This window comes from Cavia porcellus, unplaced genomic scaffold (assembly GCF_034190915.1).
Source record: "Cavia porcellus strain 051 isolate PalLab524CR breed Dunkin Hartley unplaced genomic scaffold, mCavPor4.1 scaffold_5, whole genome shotgun sequence".
NCBI lineage: Eukaryota > Metazoa > Chordata > Mammalia > Rodentia > Caviidae > Cavia > Cavia porcellus.
Genome location: NW_026947488.1, coordinates 89573325 through 89593353, shown reverse-complemented (window position 1 = coordinate 89593353; position 20029 = coordinate 89573325). Strand labels below are relative to the sequence as shown.

Genomic DNA, 20029 nt, shown 5'->3' with positions numbered 1-20029 from the left:
GATGGCCATAGACTTGTTAATTAGGCCCCAAAATGGAGACCCTAAATCTTTTTAAGAGTGAGCAATTAGATTTTCAATAGTGTTTTTTATTAGGATAAACATTAATTTTATTTTTTTTTATTGTTGGTATGTATTTGTGACTCATAAATTACACTTCTCTATCTGTCTGTCTGCCTGTCTATCTATCTATCTAGCTAGCTATTTCCATCTTCCTTGTCTTCATAGAGGCCTTTCCTATCCCCAAAAACCTATTTGCCTGTTTCTTACTATTTCTCATATAAGAGAAATCATGTAATATTTATTGTTCTGTGTCTGATGCATTTCACAGCGTTATGGGCTCAGGATCTATCATTTTACTACAAATGACTCAAGTTTACCCTTCATTATCCTTAATGTAACATAATATTGGGGAACTATCAATCAGCATCACTTTCCTAAAACAACAGATGTTAAACAGAAAAAACTGTTAATTAATTATTTGCTGATTATTCCCTTGTCAAAAAGTGTGTACTTGAAGAAAATGCCTCATGTCAAAACTCAAAATGCTACCTCATCTCTATTAGTGCACTGCAAAAGACAACTGGCAAAAGAGGAATTGTCATCTCTCGTTCCACGTTTCCCACTGCTGGACGTTGGGCAGGACACTGGCTGGGAGACAACTATGCAAATTGGGATAACATGGAAAAATCAATCATTGGTATGTGAGAATCATCATCTGTATCTTTTTTTCTGTTAAGTTTTCACATTTTCTGATGCTAATTTATAAACTTCATGCATCTTAAACATCTTGCTTTGACACGATATTTTATAACCCTGAACCTTGTGAAAACAAGTGAGTAGCATTGGAAGCAGGATCAGAAGTAATGTGTAGAATCTAACTACCAGTTATTTTAAGGGAACGGTTTCATCTTCCTTCCCTAAGTTTTCTGACTGAAAAAGGCAGGAGCTGGGAAAGACAACAACTAAAGGGATGAAAGAAAATAGATAGAAATTCTAGCTTAAGGGAAAAAAAAATTCTCATTAGAAGTTAAGGAGGAAACATTTCCAAATACATTTTGAATTTTCTAACAACGTACATAGTAAATAATAAAGATATTATTTTAAACTCAAAAAAATGCTTTTCTATTTGCTGTCTAGTCTTTGAAATTCTTCACAAATAATAGAATCATAGGAAGCAATATTTATAAATATTCTTTTAAAAAAAGAACTGGACAATATCATTCATTCTATTTGATTGAACTGATTATTTACTAGAGGATTTTATTTAAGAAGTATAATTCAGTTTGCTTAAATAGTAATAGCTAGGGCTAAATAATTACAGAAGTGGCCTCTGTTTTCAAAAATGAAATTAATAAATTGCTATCATTTTATCTTCTCACTATAAGATGTTCAAAATAGATGTGTAATAAATATTTCACATTGTTAGTGTTAATAGAGCTGTTGGATTTTTTATAAATAGCATATAAACTATGAATTAAAAAGTATAAATATTATGAGAGGTGATTCCTTGATATACTATATCAATAATCTTTTTTAAAAAATTTTATTTAAGAAGAAAAAGAAAAAAATAGAAAAAGGGTACAAGTAATACACAAATTCAAAAAAATAAACAGTAGGAAATCTCTAGTTAATAGATTGCATATTGTCATCTTAGAAATAGTTGTTCAAATTAAAGAATTAAAGCATACAAAGTGGACATTCAAACAGTGAGACTGCAAACAGTTCTGTTCAACGATACAACAAAAACTCAGTAATATGGTTATCTATCTTATACGTTTCAATATACATGCAGTTATATCCTTTAGAGCACTTTCTTTCCCTCTCTTTTTTACAGTGACAATTACATATTTTGGGTTTTATTACTCCCACAGTTGTTATTACTTTTTTTTTTTTTTGAAGAGAATAAAACCAAATGTGACATAACAAAACAGACTCAGTCAAATCAAAAGGTTGGACATAGTACGTAATGTAAAAACAGAATACAAGGTGATCAACAATGGTTACCATAATGCCTCTTGCTATCTTAAAAAGAATTGCCTGTATCATCAGTTATAATAAAATTGAACAAAACAGTAAAGAACAAAACCAATAAAACCAAAACATTGGAGACATTACAGGACTTCAAAAGAAGATAATAGTCAAACCAGAATGGGCAACATAGTGAATCTTATTGTCTTCAAAGTTGTTGCCTATACGCTCAAATTTGGCATTATCAAGCAAAACAGAATAGAGTAAAATTAGTCAAAACAAGATGGTGAGAGCAATACAGCATTTCAAATCAAGTTAATAGGAAATCAAACTGAGTATCCTGCTATTTTTTATTTATGTTTTCCCTTAATTAAAAAGATAAAAATAAAAAAAATTGAGATAAAAAAGAGGGCATAACAACAAAACACCACAGGTCAGAACATAACCATTTAAGCAAAATAGTGTTTTACCACAAGATATCCCCACATAAAAGTAGTTATCATAATGTCTGTTTCCTTGAAATCTTTGAGTATAACTTTGTATACTGTAGCATCAAACATATCGACAATGTAAAACCATTCAAGAGAATGACAGTATTACAGGGTATTTAGAACCAACTAACAGAAAATGAACAATAGTTTCTATATTATCAGTCTATAACAGTTTTTGTTTATATTATTACATATAATGAAATCCAATAAGATACAACCTGTTAAGACCGAAGGAGACAGAAGAACAAAAGCTTGATGGGACTTCAAAACAAGATATTAAATCAGCACTAGCTATTATGATGTCTTGTTTTCTCCAAAATAGCTGTTCATACCATCCAACCTTCTCTGCCTCATTTCTGCTGAGCTCTTTTTCTGTCATTAGTTGTCAGTTTGTCTTTGTCATTTTGCTTTCTGCTCCTTTCATTATGGCCTCTCTGCCATTGTTTCTGGAATCTTGGCTTTTTTCTCTTTTAGAATGTCCTGCAGTATTCTCTGTAGAGTTGAATTGGTGGTTGCAAATTCCCCTATTTCCTCTTTATCCTGGAAGCACCTTTTTCTCCATTAAATTTTAGGGACTGTTGTGCAGGATATATCAATCTTGGCTGGAGGTTATTGTTTATCAAAGCTTGAATAATTTCACCCCACACTGTTTGTGATTTGATGGTTTGTGCTGAGAAGTCTGCTGTAATTCTGATGGGTGTTCCCTTGTAAGTGATCTGTTTCTTATCTTTGACAGCTTTTAATATTCTGTTCTTATATTGGATTTCTGGAATTTTGATTATTAAATGTCTGGGTCTAGTTCAGTTTGGGATGTAGGTGGTTGGGGTCCTGTATGCCTCATAGATCCAAGTATCTTTACCTTTTACCATATTAGGGAAGTTCTCCTTGATTATTTCTCTAAATAGCCTTTGCAGTTCATTTGTTTGTATCCCTGCTTCTTCCTTTACATTCTTAATTCTTAAGTTATAGATCCTCTTATCATCTTATAGCCTTTGTATTGTTACTGCTTGTTTCCTTGTTATTTTTAGGAAGTTTTTCCTTTCATGCTCCCACATTACAAATCTTTCCTCCAGTTCAGATAATCTATCCTTAGTTTCTTTCAAGCTGCTATGCTAGCTTTCAATAGAGTTTTTAGTTTCCTGGTAATCTCTTTGAACCTGCTTCATGTATTCTATGTTTTCTCTATTTTCTCCATCAAACACTTCTCCCCCTTCTTTGTGTGTTCTTCCATTTCACCATCTGTTTTTGCTTTGGGAGATGCTTTGCATTTCTTTAACTATTCTATTTATATCTTCCTTTACTTAGTTAAATACTTCACTTTTGAAATTGTCTATGAGGTCCTGGAGATATCGTTTCATGTCTATTGGTGCTGTGCCTGATATTGCATATTTTCTGTCCTCATTCTCCTTTGTATTTACCTTTTTCCTGGATCAGTGTTCTCAGGATTGGGAAATTGAAGACCCTTTCTTGTTGCTATCTCTTCCCATACTTTTTGTTCCCTCCATACAAGCATATATAGGAGGCCCAGTTTCTTTCTTTATCGGTTGCAGTTTGTTTGAATCACGCTGGCTAGGTGTTCCCACCCACTGCAGTGTACTAGGGAGACACAGACTTAAGCAGCCTAGGCTGGGCCCGTCCCTCCAGGTCAGTCAAACTTCTGAAGGCTTTTCTGCATTAGGTTGCACTGCCAGGTGCAGGGACCTGGTTTGAGCTAGCCTACTGGGTCTTAGTTCGCACTGTCACCCAGGTTAAACGCTCCCTACCAATCCCGCTTGAGAGTGGAATATGTGACTGAAATCACTGCAGCGTCCTGTTCCAGCTAGTCTGCCTGGTCCCTGAATGTCCTCTGTTGGAGCCTCCTAGTCTATGGGAAGGGCCCCTGTTCCTCTCACTCACCGCAGGTCGATGCAGGGCTCCCTGCCAGCTCTGCTCTCAATTTGGTTCGCCAATTCCTGCTCTCAGAGCTTTCATGTCTCTATCCCTGCTGGGCTGATTCAGATACAACAGCGGTGACAGGAAATTCAAGCCATGGTTTCCAGAGGTATGGGTTCCACCTTTGGCACTGAGACTTTAGCTGTTCTAGTCGTAGCACCAGGATTGCATTTCCACTTGGTTTCTCTCAGCTTAGTTCATTCCTGGGTCACCAGGGTGTATTTCCCCCTGCTTAGAATTCCCCACACCGTGCCTTCCTGGAATCTAAACTGGCTATTTCAGAGAGCCTCTATAGCTGCTGTTATCTATCCACCATATTTTTGATGGAGAATTTCAACAGTCTTCTAATCAACTTTTTCTTCGTTTTCATAGGCTTCACTCATTGTGCAGCTTGAGGGTTTCCAAGGGTCTTTCCTATACAGGCTATAGCTTGTAGGGGTCATAGAAAACAGCCTGTCCAGCTCGGGTACTCTCTGCAATCTGCCTATATTAATAATCTTAAAGCTGTTTTGTTGGACCATAGGTGATATTAGAATATCTTTGCTAATAGAAGTTAAAATACTAAAATTTATGAAGTTTTGTAATATTTTCCCCTAATTATTTTAGGTATGATGGAATTTAGTCTCTTCGGAATGTCTTATGTAAGTAGATTTCTTCATCTTCAGTAAGTTATAAATATTAAGGAACACATTATGAAAATTTAATTAAATATAATAATATTTTCTTTTAGACTGGAGCAGACATCTGTGGTTTCTTCAATGATTCAGAGTATCACCTCTGTGCTCGCTGGACACAACTTGGTGCATTTTATCCATACTCAAGAAATCACAACATTGCCTTTACTAGAGTATGTAATTACTGAATTAGCTTCTAATCCTGTACCTCAATGACATTAGAAGTTTTTGTATATTCTGCATCAGACCTAGCTGATTTTCAGAAAAATGTTTTAAGTCTCTTCATATTATGAAGGATGTCTTAGTCATTATTTTGAGGATTTTCTAATGTAAAATATATAAAATCACATTTTGAAGCACATAGTTGATTAGTTGGCAAATGTTATGTAGCCATTTTATGTAATGCTAGAGCAGACAGGAAAGAAATTTTCTGCCTTTGAAACTTCTTTTAAACTGGAACAGAACAATAAAGAAATTAGCTTCAAACTAAATACTTGGAAGCAAAGGTCGTTTATAGCAAAATTGGTAAGCGTTAGAGGGAAAAAATGAAAACAATGATTTGAGAAACTGAGAAACAATAAAATGAAAGGACTTAACCAGTTTCTGTAGGTAGCATAAAGAATTTTTCAGAAATTTTTGAATGATATGGGAAATTGTTCTAAAATTTGTAGAAAATTATGAACGGTTAGAAGAAATATCTAAGTGCTGAAGTTTTGACATTGGCCTTGAGTGAAAGAGTGCAACATACAGATATAGTAACAAAATTCATGTGAAGAGAGGATTGGAGACAGCAAATATTGGAAGGACAAAATGTGGCCATAACAGAGCTCATGAAGTACTCCCAAAACTTAGCAGCACGCATGGAAAAATTTAGTTGAAATAAAAGGAAAGATTGATTTTGCAGAACATGCAAGCACAAGTACGTAAAGTAGTATGCAACTACGTGCACGAAGAATCTGAAAATTAAACAGTAGAGACATGAGTTGGTGAAATAGGAATATTTTAGTAGGAAATTGATTCAATGCAGTTTTTAAAGTATAGTACTGAGATAATAAGGAATGAACCAATACAAAGTCTGAAAAGAGATTAATTCACATTAGTTGAAAGTCTATCAACAAAAATTGTGAAGTTTTCCTTACAATGATTCATGGATTGTAGGGAGATTTAGAGATAAAAGACAATTATATATATTATATGTATACACACATATGTAACACTTTTAAATATGTGTGAAATAAAGTAGTAAAGAATTGTATGGATTATTGGCTTTTCAGTGTGGGTTCAAAAAGATCTTGAATGAGAGACATTTAAATAGAGTTTCAAGTGGGAGAGAATCATCAATACAAACATGTGGAGAAGGAGATTTTCATATTTTGGGAATATTGGAAATTCCCTGAGGTAATTATGTTGTTAGAGCTTTTGAAGATGGACAAAATGGAGTATGGAAAGACCTAAAAGCATTTTTAAATAAAAATCTATACAAGAGAGAGCTGAAGGCAGGGGATTTAGCTCAGTGGCAGAGCACCTTCCTGGCAAGCATGTAGTCCAAAATTTATTTCCTGGTACACAAAGAGGGAGAGAGGGAGAGAGAGAGAGAAAGAAAAACAGAGAGATCAATTTGTTTAAATATAAAAAATAATTGAACCTAGGAATGTTTTGTTTGAAGTGAAATTCTTTCATGTTAACATAACAGATATGTGAAATACTTTTAATAGTATTGATAAATAGCAAATATGACCCTTGCTTCTTTCCTTTATACTTGATTTTGAAAATAATAGCAGTAGAGTCATACATAGCTTGACAACAGGAAATTTTCTTTACTATCTCAAAAAATTTTGCTGTTTCTTAACATTACATATACTAATGGTGGTACTCAGCCATTATTCTAAATTTCTTTTTTTTTTTTTTTTTTTTTTTTTTTGGTCTTTTTGAGACAGAGACTTGCTGTGCAGTTCAGGCTGGCCTTGAGCTCACTTTGTAGCCCAGGCTTGTCTCGAACTCGCAACGGTCCTCCTGTCTCAGCCTCCCAAGTGCTGGGATTACAGGCATGAGCCATCACGCCCTGCTCATCATTCTAAATTTCTTATTCTCAAAATCTAAAATAGTTATGATCTTTATAAATAGACACAGGTATAAAATGATCTCTTCGTGTAAATAAAAAGTATTGGAAACATTTCTTCTTGGAGTTAGGAGGTAGCCTTTGGTACAAATTAAAATATAAAATACTACTCACTTTCTCCACAATTTTTAACTAATATATTTGCTGTCATTTTCATAGTCTCTAATCCTCTAATATCAAAGGTAGGCTTTGGTCTGGAGTATGTTTTCCAGAGCAGACTACGCTGTATCTTCTATCATTTAACATGGTGCACTATGGTATAACCTTGTGTACTGCAGAAAATTTAGTACTATAATTGCTACACTACTCAAGAGAACACAAAATGTGTGCGTTGACATGATATAGTCTGATGTGCTTCATTATTTTAACCCACCTTTGTGTAGCTTATCATATCGTTTCTCCCATCAATCTCTTAACAACATTGAATAGCACCTTACTTGACCGTAGATTTGTTACATATTAAGATATGAGCTACTTTTTGTATATGTTCACCTATGCCAAATAACTTCATGTGCTTCATTTGTAGTTTTCTTATTAAAGTATCAATACAGTATTGCACCTTCTCACTTTGTAATACATATATAATACAAACAATAGATTTTTTTCCTAGTGAATTAATATTTTCTCTTTTTTATACTCTGGGTAAATATTTGAATATTATGATTTCAAATGAGGCAATTTGTTTCACTATGCTTTGTTTAGAGACAAGATCCTGCTTCCTGGAATGAAACTTTTGCTGAAATGGCAAAGAAAGTTACAGAGATTAGATACACATTGTTACCCTATTTCTACACTCAAATGCATGAAATTCATGCTTATGGTGGTACTGTTATCCGACCTCTTTTGCATGAGTAAGTGGCCATATGTTTTTTTATTACCACAAATAAATAAATTTCATTTAATTTAATAATGTCCTATATTGCAATATGTTCATAAATATTTTAATATACATTTGGGTGAAAAAAGTGCTTACATAAATGTTTCTACTAGTTAATAGTTTAATATCAGCCATCAACAAATGAAGCCTATTGTTTAGTTATTTGAAAGTAATAAGTCTTTAATGTAACCACTGGGTATTAGGTACTATATACATTGAAATTACATTGAATTTACATTGAAATTAAAAAAAAAAGACATGCAGAATTGATATTGTCTCTTGTATTTAGCTGAGATTTTAGTGTCATTAAATAAATCTATCAAATATAGATGCCTTACTGAAGAAGACAAGCTTGCCTTTCCTGGAGATGTCAATAGGACACTCTGACCAGTTCAAACATTTTCTTTAGAAATTTCTTTGAAACACATCACTTATATCTCAAAGTGGTATGAAAAACTTTTGAAAATTCTACTTCAAGGAGCATCAATTGCAAATATTTTTGCTTTTTCTATTTTTAAAGCTGACGCAGATTCTTAGTCAAATTTCATAAAAATCAGGATTGCAGTGACAATGATAAAATCTCTTCTAAATAATCAAAAACATTTTGCTTCTTATGAACCCTATATTACAAGAGTAATTAAATGAGGTGATTTTTTTCAAATTTTATTATTGATAAGCCAATAAGATCAGCAACTATTTACTCGAATTAAAGTAATAGTATACAAATAAATTTATCAAAACGTTAAACTGATCTTGCATTTTCTATTTTCATAATGTAATAAAATATCTAGTTAAAATCTCTACTTTGATTTAAAACATATTTCAGTTGCCTAATCCATTCTATTGTTCTGATAACACTCAACTGATTTCCTTACTTTTTCATGTTCAGATTAATCTTCATTTTCCTTATCACTATTAATGTCCCAGAATTGTTGAACTATCAAGCCTGGACTGAGTCACCAAGCAGAAACATTATTACTAATATGCAGATTTTATCCTATAAGAATGCCTATGTCTTGGTTTCAGTAAAACTTCATGGAACAGTAAACTTTGTAGTTGGTTTTAGTACTAGTCTCAGATATAAATATAAAATAAAACAAACTGCATCATATAGTTTTTTTTAAAAATTCACTCACTGTAAAGGAAAAAAATAGAGCATTTAATATTGATTACTCTTAAAGTATAAAAAGATTTTGCTTTTCATGGCCATTTGTATCTCAAATTCAGAAATCTAGTAATAAATTATTTATCTATAGACTTAAAAAGCTGTACTAAAGAGCTCTAACTTAAGTAGGATAAGTGAATTTTTTGTTAAAGTTATCAAAGTAACATCCTTTATAGATCAAGTTCTAGAGTTCTCTTCCACAGGGTTTATAGATTTTGCTTCTTAATTTTTTTATCATATTCTAGGCCAAGCTTATGTGTGCACCTGCCTCCATGAATGAGTGTGCAAGGTGGTTCAGTTGGTCTTACATTCCACCGCTCTCTTCTACATTGTGTTACTGTGTTTAGTCTTAGCTTTGATTTACTCAGATTGTATTAATCTATATTTAATTCTAAGTGATAAAATTGTTTTTAATATTTTTAATATTTGGTTGTTATTTGAAACTCCAAAAGTCCACACTTCAAAACGTGATTTGAATAAACATTTTGTAGTGTTTAGGAAGAAGAAAGCTCTTTGATTTATTATTTGTGTTTATTTTGTCAAGGTTTTTCAATGAAAAGGCAACTTGGGATATATACAAGCAGTTCTTGTGGGGTCCAGCCTTTTTGGTTACTCCTGTACTAGAACCTGTAAGTTTTGCTACTTATTTTCTTCATAAAATAACATTTGAGTTTACATATTTTTAATGATTGTGTCTTTAAATTCCAGTATGTGCAATCTGTTCGTGGTTATGTCCCTAATGCTCGGTGGTTTGACTACCATACAGTAAGTATTTAAGGAATTCTGGGACATTGACTAAAGACAAAAAGTGATGAGTTTGGTTATTCATTGTTGTAATCAATGATGCATCTGTTTTTTTTCCATTTAAAATGAATAAAATATCTCTTGCTTGTTATAGCAAAATGAAATGAACACACAGTGAAACATAGTTTATTTACTTTCTTGTAGTTTGCTGTCTCATCATTGATTTGTTTTTAGTAAATAGAAATGGAAAGTGTACATTATATTTAAAAAACTTATTGCCCTTCATTGGTTTAGCAAAATGATCATTAAAAGTAATGTAGTCCTTCCAAGAATAATGCACAAGGACTGCTTTTGTGACCTTTCAAAATCCACACAATTCTGCAGGAGAGCACCACAAAAACAAATAGCTCTAAATTACTTGCAGAGCTATTGTAAGGACTTTTATTTCACTAAGATTGAACAACATGAGTTCTTGAATAAATATTTTGTTCGTGTTGTCTATTAGATTGAAAAATATAGCATTCGAGTTCAAAATATGTCCCTGTAAGTGGCTATATTGTGTAGATCACAACTCTTTCTCCTCTTTTTCTTCTCTCCATCTCTCTCATTCCAGGGCCAAGACATAGGTGTCAGAGGAACGACTCATGAATTTTCAGCTCCATATGATACCATAAACCTACATATCCGTGGAGGTTATATCCTACCGTGTCAAGAGCCTAATCGAACCACATTTTATAGGTAAGTTAATTATCTTCAGGATTCTGATTAAATTTTCCAATAAATAGTACTAGGTATGTCAATAATTAGAAAGGACCTGAAATTTTTTACCTGACTCGCAAGCTTTTAAACTGGTCTGTGATGGTATCACCGATACTGAGTCAGAGCTGAAGGACTATGTTATTAATGCCTGTATCATAAGGAGGAACAGAGACTCCATGAACTTCAGTTTTCTCTGTTTCTCAAGTCCTGTGGAGTGAGGGAAGCAGCCCAGGCGGATTCTGCCCATTTACCAGATTTATGCCTCAGATGAACAACTCTTAGTTTAGAAGAATTAGATATTTAATAATGGGTGGAAAGCAAATCTACCCATCATTTGCTTGGAAGAGAGACACTGTCTTTGTTACAAAGGATGATAAATGATAGAGTAGAAAAAATTTTACCCTTGCTAATTCTGTTTACTTTTTAAAAACCATAAAAAGATAATTCAGACAAAAAGCTGTCAGTCAATATACAGATACAAAAGATACATGAGAAATTGTTCCCCAGTGCGAATTCCTTTTTTAATGTAAGAAAACTTCTCAGTCCAAAACAAAGGCTAAAATTTAATATCCTTTGTACATAATATGCAAAAGTATTGACAGTCTTTTGAATGGATGCCTTACCTAGGTCATTTTTTCACCATTAATATGTGGAAAGAAGTATTGTCTACTTCTTGAACCATGTTTTTTTAATAAGAGCTTTTTAAAGAACAGCTTTGGGTTTCAAAAAAATTGAAAGGAAAATCTGGAGATTTTCTAAGAACCCCTATGTCCATTGCTTTCTCTGTTGTCAACATCTTCAGCCAGAATGGTACATTTGCAATAACTGGTGGACCTACAGAGACATGCATTACTACCCAATGTCCACACTTTACACTAAGAGTCAATCTTCATTCTTTACATTCTGTTGGTTTAAACAAATGTGTAAGCACCTGGATAAATCTTTATAGTATGCCATCACTATTGCTATCACTTCCCTGAAAAACTTTTGTGTTTTACAAATTTATCCTTCTCTGATCCAACACAGACTCTAATATTTTAACTGTCTCTATAGTTTTGGTTTTTTCACACGGTCATATTGCTGGAAGCAGTGTATAGGCTATTCAGATTGGATTCTTTTATCTAATAATATATTTAACTTTTCTCCATGACATTTCTTCATTCTAGACCTCATTTCTGTATTCTATTTTATTTGCTTCCTTATAACCTTGAAGTCAGTACTGTGTGGCAGTGTCATTTGTATCACTTCTCTTTTGTTTGCATCTCTTTGCTGTCCCTCTCTTTGCCTCTCTGTCATCCCACGGTACTTTTCCTTACTTACTATAGTGGATGTAAATGTAGATACCCACTTACGATTACTCTACTTTACCTTCAAACAAATTTTCCTGCTGTCTCCAAAAGAAACAGAACTGTCTTTTCATGACTTTTACCACAAAACTGTTAAATCTGTCACCATTCATTACTGATCATCTGGCCAGGATTCTTTTTTTTCCCCTGAGTATCACCTGGTATTCTGTATCTCTCTTCACTAATTCTTCCAGGGACTATGGGCCCGTTTTTATAATGTGACTGATGGAATGTTGAGTCTGTTACACTACTAACAGAATCTTTATTTCCATTGCCTACATTCCTGGTTTAGAGAATCTCATTCTAGAGGACTTAGTCCCTGTTTCTTTTTGATTTTATATGTTATAACTATTTTCTTACATACCAACATCTGGTATGTATTTGGCATGAGTGGCGTTTTCTCGTCTCCTGGAATTATCAAGCTTTATTTACATCAAAATTTTATGTTGATATCAATTAAAAGGGAGAAAAATGATTGCACCTGATTGGTGAGATTCAGAAAGATACCATAATTTGTGCCATAAAGAATCTTATTTCATTATTAAAGATATTTTCAGTCACTTTCTGTCTTTATCCTATATATATGTGTGTGTGTGTGTGTGTGTGTATGTTGGGGGGTAGTATATGGAGCACAGGGCACAGTTGTACACACACGGTAGAATGCAGGTCATGAGAATCTTCTTAATCTCAAATTTTAATACATTGTTAGGGAATTATAGGCAAATCAAAGTTTTTGTCTAGCTAAATTGTTACTTTTTACCCTGTGACTCTTAACTGATATATATTGTATTAACTAATATATAATACAATAACGATATATAATATAATATTATATTTTATATATATATATTATATATAATATATATTATATGTATATACATTTCAGAGAAGGTAGAGCTTTAAGATTCTGGATATCTAGAGATTTCCTTGGTAGTACGTCCTTCAATATTTGTGACTGGAAGAGATAGAGAGCTAAAAATAATTTGTCTGAGAAACCCTTCTTTAACAATGAAGTTGTCAAACTAAATTACTTCTTACACATTACTATAGAACTAGCGTGGGACAAGTATTTAATTCACATAAAAGTCTACATAGGCATCAGCTTGGAGATATTGTTCATTAAATAAATAGAACTTAGAATCTGCCAGCTATACTTTGGTTTTCTGTAATTTCCAATGATAATTTAGTGATTTGTGTATAGAATTATGATGAAGACGAGTCAAAAGTGATTAAAATGTTACTAAGGGAGTAAAGTTTAATGCTCAGGAACTAACTTTCCAGGAACAATATCAATTACGTTAATATGGTTTTAATTACTATGAGGCCATTTCTGTCAGTTATAGTAGATAAATTCATAAGATCAAAAGAAATAAGTGATATTTTTGCACTTAACATGACATATTATATAATTTATATGATATATCATTCCTTACTTTATCAAACAAAGAATTCTTAATTTCCCTGTCTAAATTGAATTATATTCTACAAATGTTATTCGTATTTATGTTGATTTGGATACATATATTAGCATCATATCACATAAAATGTAATATTCTACAAAGACAGATAAAAATATGTGTTTCTTATAGTCGAACAAATTATATGAAGCTCATTGTTGCTCCAGATGATAATCAGATGGCACAGGGATCTTTGTTCTGGGATGATGGAGACACTATAGGTAAGTGTTTCATTTCGTAGAAAAACATAATTGATGGTAGACATATTTTTGCACTTTACTTTTATTTTACACATTATTATATTTAAGAAGTTGAGTACTAAGCTATCAATATTTTTCAAAGTTTCTAACAGAGCTTACTATTTAAATGAACGAATTTAAATAAACAATGTCCCAAATATTTAAAGATTACCCTCTTACCTTTCTTACCCTGATATAAATGTCTGAATAGTTAAGAAATTTACATGAGCTAGAATTACCTGCAGTAAAAGCTAACAGGGTGCTGTTCACATAAACAAGACAGTTGGTTCCTATGAATCGTCTAGCCAGACTGCTGCATTCTGTGCCCACACTGATGCCCAAGCATGCATCCAAAGAAGAGAGGCCGAAAAACAAATTTAAGTATATTTTGGCTTTGTGGTTCTTGCTTGCTTATATGTTTGCTTATGTTTCAAATATTCAGCACTTTTTTAAAATGTTAAGACATTTTTAAATTTATATCTACATTTATGCCATCCATATGACTGTTTCTTAATATTGGACTGAACAGCTTCTAGCCTCTAGCTGTAAGTGTTTTGCTGTCTATTGGCACTGGACACACTATGGTCAGTTTGTTTAGATGTGTATTCCGGAGCCCACATGAATTCCTTTGGTTTCAGAAGAAAACCAGGATTCTGCTTGGGATTAAAGAGTCATTAGGAGTAGGAAAAAAGAAAAAGAAAAAGAGAAGACTAGTAGTGTCAGCTGCACCCCATGGGAAATCCAAACATGAAGCCAACCTTAATAATAAGAATTAACTGAACCTGTCATGTGATAGTTTCCTGTAACATAAACTATTCACAAAAAATGTGAATGTCTCTTCATGCAAGTTAATAATTTGCAACCATAAGAAATAAGATTAATAAAAATATTAGGAAATTGATAGGTTAGTATCATATGCTAGAGAGCAAACAAAAGATGGGGTAATTCTCTTCCTAACATTTTGTGACTCTGAGGTAAAGAACTCACTGTTGTTACTTGAGATTTTTGTTTTCCTCTTGCTTAACAAAAACTGATGATATCCTCCTACCACCAGCCATCATTACATTTTAAACCTAATTCTATGCTTAAAAATTGGTGTTAAAAATTTAAGCTGAAGTTGTGTATTTAAATGTTAAAATTAAAATACTTAAGTCATGTTAACAGTAATGTATTTCATAGTATGTATTAAATTAACTATGCATATGTTCATAAATATAGAGAGAAATATGACAGAATCTCAATTTTAGTACAGGGGGATACAAGGTACAAATTAATTTTAGTGAATTAAAGAATACAGTGCTCACATGCATAAGTGAAGGAGAGCGTTAAAACATATTGCTTTTCTCATGTTGCTCTAATATTCATTTCAGTCATGCATTTGACTTTCATTTTCCCATTGATTCAATGCTTGTTTTTGTTTTTTACACAATTACAGTCTTAGAACTGAAGAAAAATTGTGCTTAATTGCACACTTTCAAAATCATTAGTTATTTCACTTTTGAAAGTTTAATTATCTTAGAACTGACTTTCTTCTTCTGGACAACAGGAATAATAGTACAATACTCTAGAGTAATTGTCATGGAATATTCATATTTGAGAAATAAGTATTTATTAAATGCATATTAGTAAGTAATAAGTATTTAATATGTTAGGAGTAAGATTTTTATAGCAGTAGTCTTTAGATAAAGACGTAGACAAACTATATTTTATCAATTTGATTTTAATTATAAATTCATGAATAAAATTTGTAACATTTTACCTAAAAAAATTAAATGTACTACTCTATTATTATTTTAAAAATGAAAATATGTCACTTTTTTTTTCTACAGACACCTATGAAAGAAACCTATATTTGTTGGTACAATTTAATTTAAACCAGGTATGTAAGATCACTTATATGACATTGTATTAAAAATCTGTAACTTTATTACATGTTTATTATATGAAATGATCCACTAAAGTATATAAATACATTATTTACTGTGCTATAAAATATATTTTATGTATATTTATACATATGTAATGGATATATATATATATATCCACATATGTAAGATTATAAACAATTAGTTGCTTTTGTTGTTGAATAGTTTAAATTTATATTTTCCTTTGTAGACCACATTGACAAGCACTGTATTGAAAAGTGGCTACATAAATAAAACAGAAACGAGACTGGGATACGTAGATGTGTGGGGGATGGGAGGACCGGCCACCTCAGTTAGCCTGACTTACAATGAGAACACAGTGACGCCGAAGTTCGCCAACAATGACAAAGTAAGTGAAACAAGGAAATGTTGTATAATAATGGAGCTATTCAAAATACCTATGTGAATGTTTTACACTTCTCAGGTCTTCAGAAGCCTAATTGTGAGTTAATTATAATTTTTCTCATCATCTGTACACATTATCCCTAAATATCCATGGTTATTTTGATATTACTTTTCTCAGCAATTTGTGTGTCAGTCTCAACATAAGAAAAGCAGTATTAAATTACATTAAACTGTTGAAGTGCTATAATTCATAGATGATAAAGTACCTGAAATGCTTTTTTTTGAAAAGCACACACACACACACACACACACACACAGTGTGTGTGTGTGTGTGTGTGTGTGTGTGTGTGGTACCGGGGATCGACTCACCACCTTGTATGTCTTAGGTAAAATATATTCGAATATTTTTTTTCAAAATTAATACAACTTCTTGTAAGCACCAAAAAACACAAGTGTGTTAAGAAATGATACAAATATTGAAGAGTTACAATTCTTGTATTATAGTAAGGCTTTAACTATTAAAATTTGCTATAGATAATATTTATTTTTATTTAAATTAATTCACAGTAGTTAGATTTTATTTGAACAGGCACTTTTAAGACTTCTTTTTCTTTCCAACTGAATAAAATGATGCAATTAAACAATGTCTTAATGTAGTGCTATTCTTAAATTTTATGAATGCAGGTCTTGTAAAGATGGATTTCAAACATATATTTTAGAAACAGCTGCTATAAATGTTTTTGCCAAGTTTGAGACCATATTTGCACTTCTAAACTGCATGAGTGTGTGAAGATAGACTCCATTGTGTTTAAATTTGAATAAAAAAAAAACTAGCTATTTATGGAGGGACATAACTTACAGCATAGCAATTTGTTTGACAGACCTCAACGTTTAAAATAATGCTCTATCTTGGAATCTTAAGACCGTGTCGATTTCAGAGCATGTTAAAGGGCACCTGAGAAGTGGTTTATTCTCGAAATTTAACACTTACCGTGCTGCGATTTTCATTGCTCTGTAGAACAGTTGAATTTCCCTTCAATACGGAATTAAGGCTTTCATACTACTCTGACATTAAGATAACCTTTACTTCTTTAAATTATGTCATAATGGGAAAATGCACTTTACTACTTAGCATTCTTTCTTCGTAAAATGAAAGTTGAGAACTTGGGATCTTATATACTTTTTCTTCTTTTCAATATGTTTATGGTTTATAAAATTAGAAGGTCAGAGAATCACTGATTTCTCTCCAAGATCTTCCATGGTGGATCAAGAAACTGAGATCCTGAGAACAAACATTGATTTTCGAGGTTAAACAGTCCATGGTCCTTAGCCACTTTAGAAGGGAATTTGTCCATGCTATTCTTTTTCCAATCAGATCAAAAGGATTGGTTCATCTTATATATTTCTTTGAATTGTATTATTATAAAAACAAAGCGCATTACTTTTACCATAAAATTAAGTGCTTAATATAAAACAAATACCATCACATAAGATATTTTAAGATGTCAGTGTCAGTTCAAGCTCATTTTAAGTGGCAGAAAACAGACCATGGAAAAATATATTCTACTGCTTCAAGATATATACACACAAAATTTTAAATATTAAGGAGAATTTTTTTGAAACTGTAACATTACCTTAAAGACTTAAAAAAGTATTCATTTTAAAACCAACAAGTACAGGTAGTTTCTTTAAGTAAATTTAAATTAAGTAATTAATTATAAACACTCTTTTCTAAAGCTTTGTAAATCTCTGTATAGGAAAAAGAAAGGATGGTTACTTTCTTTCTGGGTTAACCTTCTGCACAGGTGTAAAATTGTTTTGCAAAGGAAGGCTGAACTGCTATCCTAAGAGCAAAGGAAAGGGAGAGAAAAGGAAGGATATAAAAATAAATTAACTAGTGTTATGTACATGCACCAGCTTCCCGCAAGAATGTGATCATTGTGTACTACAAACACACACAAATAAAAGAAGCCGGGACGTGCCGTATAGAGACACCCTTTCTCAGAGACGAAAATATACATAATATGCATAAAAATTTCCCCCCAGAAGTTCTGCCCAGTTAAAAAGAAAAACTCCACTTAAAATGATGTGGTGTATCTCTTGCTTAAAGAACTAGCTTAGATTTTAGTGTTTAATGAATCACTTTTAAACTTGGCTAACAGATATCTAGAAAACTAACTTATCTCTTACATTTTACTATGAAGTATGTTAATTTGACCCACATTTGTTGTGTCTTGTAAAGAATATACTTAAAATAGTCTTGAAGAGAGTGCTGTTTGCATGGGAAGTTGTGGAGAATATTGATATTCTTTTTCTTGTCTCATATATTTGGTGATTGATTCCAAACTTTCTGAGCTAAGATACAGATAATCATATAAGTGTATTAGAAAAACCACCAATAATAGTGAAGTTTCATTAAATCACTGTATTATTTAAGTAGGTGATTCTTAGATTACAGCTCTTTATTTGACTAAAATTATTATCTCATATGTAGTCTCATTGAGATTATGTCCAGTGAAAGAATGCAACATACACAAAATTGAAATCATTGGCAATACAGTGAGTCTGCTAATGCCCTTTCTTATAGAGATAAAAGAAAACATACGTAAACCAAAGCCTTGGGTGTGGATGACTGAATATCATTTAAAGAAAGGAGTATAGATTCTGATAGTGAAGTTATAAATAGTTTCAAGTTTAGAGGTACTGGAAACCCTAATATAATATATATATATATATATATATCAAGATACATAATTGCTTATGGTCTTGGATTTTCTTGCCTTTGATGATCACTTTTTCTTTCTGTAATCTGTTTTCCTCATCAGTAAAATAGATAGGTTGGGTGGACTTATTGCAAAAGTGTAACTTGCTCTGGAATTAAATAATAATAAAAATTCATGAAAATAAAAAAATGACATATCTGTTTACTTAGAGAAAAGTTAAGTGGAAGTCATCATTATTAAAACAAAAATTGTTACGATTAAAATATTAACTATAATTTTAATTTCTTTTTAGATATTGTCAATTGATCTGAGAGATAGTGGTGTGACTTTAGATGATCCAATAGAAATCATCTGGTCTGAAGATAATCCTTGAATTCTCAAGAGGAAATTAATACTGGATTTAAGTTTCTCAGCACTTATTGGTTTCCCTCTTACTGATTTCCTGTGCTCTATGAAATTTAAATTACACAGCACTTGTCTAACGATTATAGCACAATATACATCAGTAATAATGTTAATTTTATTATGTTAATGTAAGCTGGATTCAATGTTTCTAAATAAACGTAATGACATTTAATGGCTTTGTTTACTATTGTTTTAAAAAGCAACTAAACCTACAAACGTGGTACTAAATATTTTTATGCATCACTATGATATAAATAAAATAGGTGATTTTTAGTTTAAGTGAAATATGTAATTATGAATTATTTGTAATTTTTATTTTATATTGTAAACATTTAATTTATGTAACATATCAGAAGTTTTAATCATTTTGTATTATGTATATTTAATTAGAAACTGGAAAATAAAATATTAAAGTGTTCATATTTAAATGTTCATGTTTTTGTTTTCCTAAAAAAAAATCCTTCTTAGTTTGAGTTTCTATAACAAATTGCCATAATATGGTGGTTTAAATTTATTTTTCACAATCCTTGAAGCTAAGAAGTCCAAAATTGTACTGGTATTCACGAAAGTCTTGTGTCATATAGCAGTGGGGGAGATGAGGAAGGGAAACAGAGAAGGGGAATTAAAGGGGAGAGGAGGAGACAGGGAGAAGAGAACGAGCACACAGAGAGGCACGCTACCTCAGAGTATTTAGGGCGTTAATTTTACATGAAATCTCTACTTATGATATAGTTACCTCGCAAGGACTCCATCTCCAAACATTACCACATTTGCAGTTAAGGTTTCAGCAGATGCATTTTCAGAGAACACAATCACCAGGCAGTCCCAGAGATACAATTTTTATAGTTTTATGTCACATA

General features: G+C 32.0%; 1 protein-coding gene across 1 annotated transcript in view; it reads left to right on the top strand.

Moving 5' to 3' along the window:
- Si (sucrase-isomaltase) overlaps window positions 1-19591 on the top strand; it is a 92468-nt gene extending 72877 nt beyond the window's left edge. The window contains exons 38-48 of the mRNA XM_063249285.1: window positions 564-697; window positions 4998-5032; window positions 5122-5238; window positions 7887-8035; window positions 9771-9855; window positions 9935-9991; window positions 10584-10708; window positions 13665-13753; window positions 15601-15650; window positions 15887-16045; window positions 19057-19591. Coding sequence (XP_063105355.1) covers window positions 564-697; window positions 4998-5032; window positions 5122-5238; window positions 7887-8035; window positions 9771-9855; window positions 9935-9991; window positions 10584-10708; window positions 13665-13753; window positions 15601-15650; window positions 15887-16045; window positions 19057-19137 — 1081 coding nt within the window. The 3' untranslated portion in view covers window positions 19138-19591. The remainder of the gene's footprint in view (window positions 1-563; window positions 698-4997; window positions 5033-5121; window positions 5239-7886; window positions 8036-9770; window positions 9856-9934; window positions 9992-10583; window positions 10709-13664; window positions 13754-15600; window positions 15651-15886; window positions 16046-19056) is intronic.
- Window positions 19592-20029: the final 438 nt, after the last annotated feature.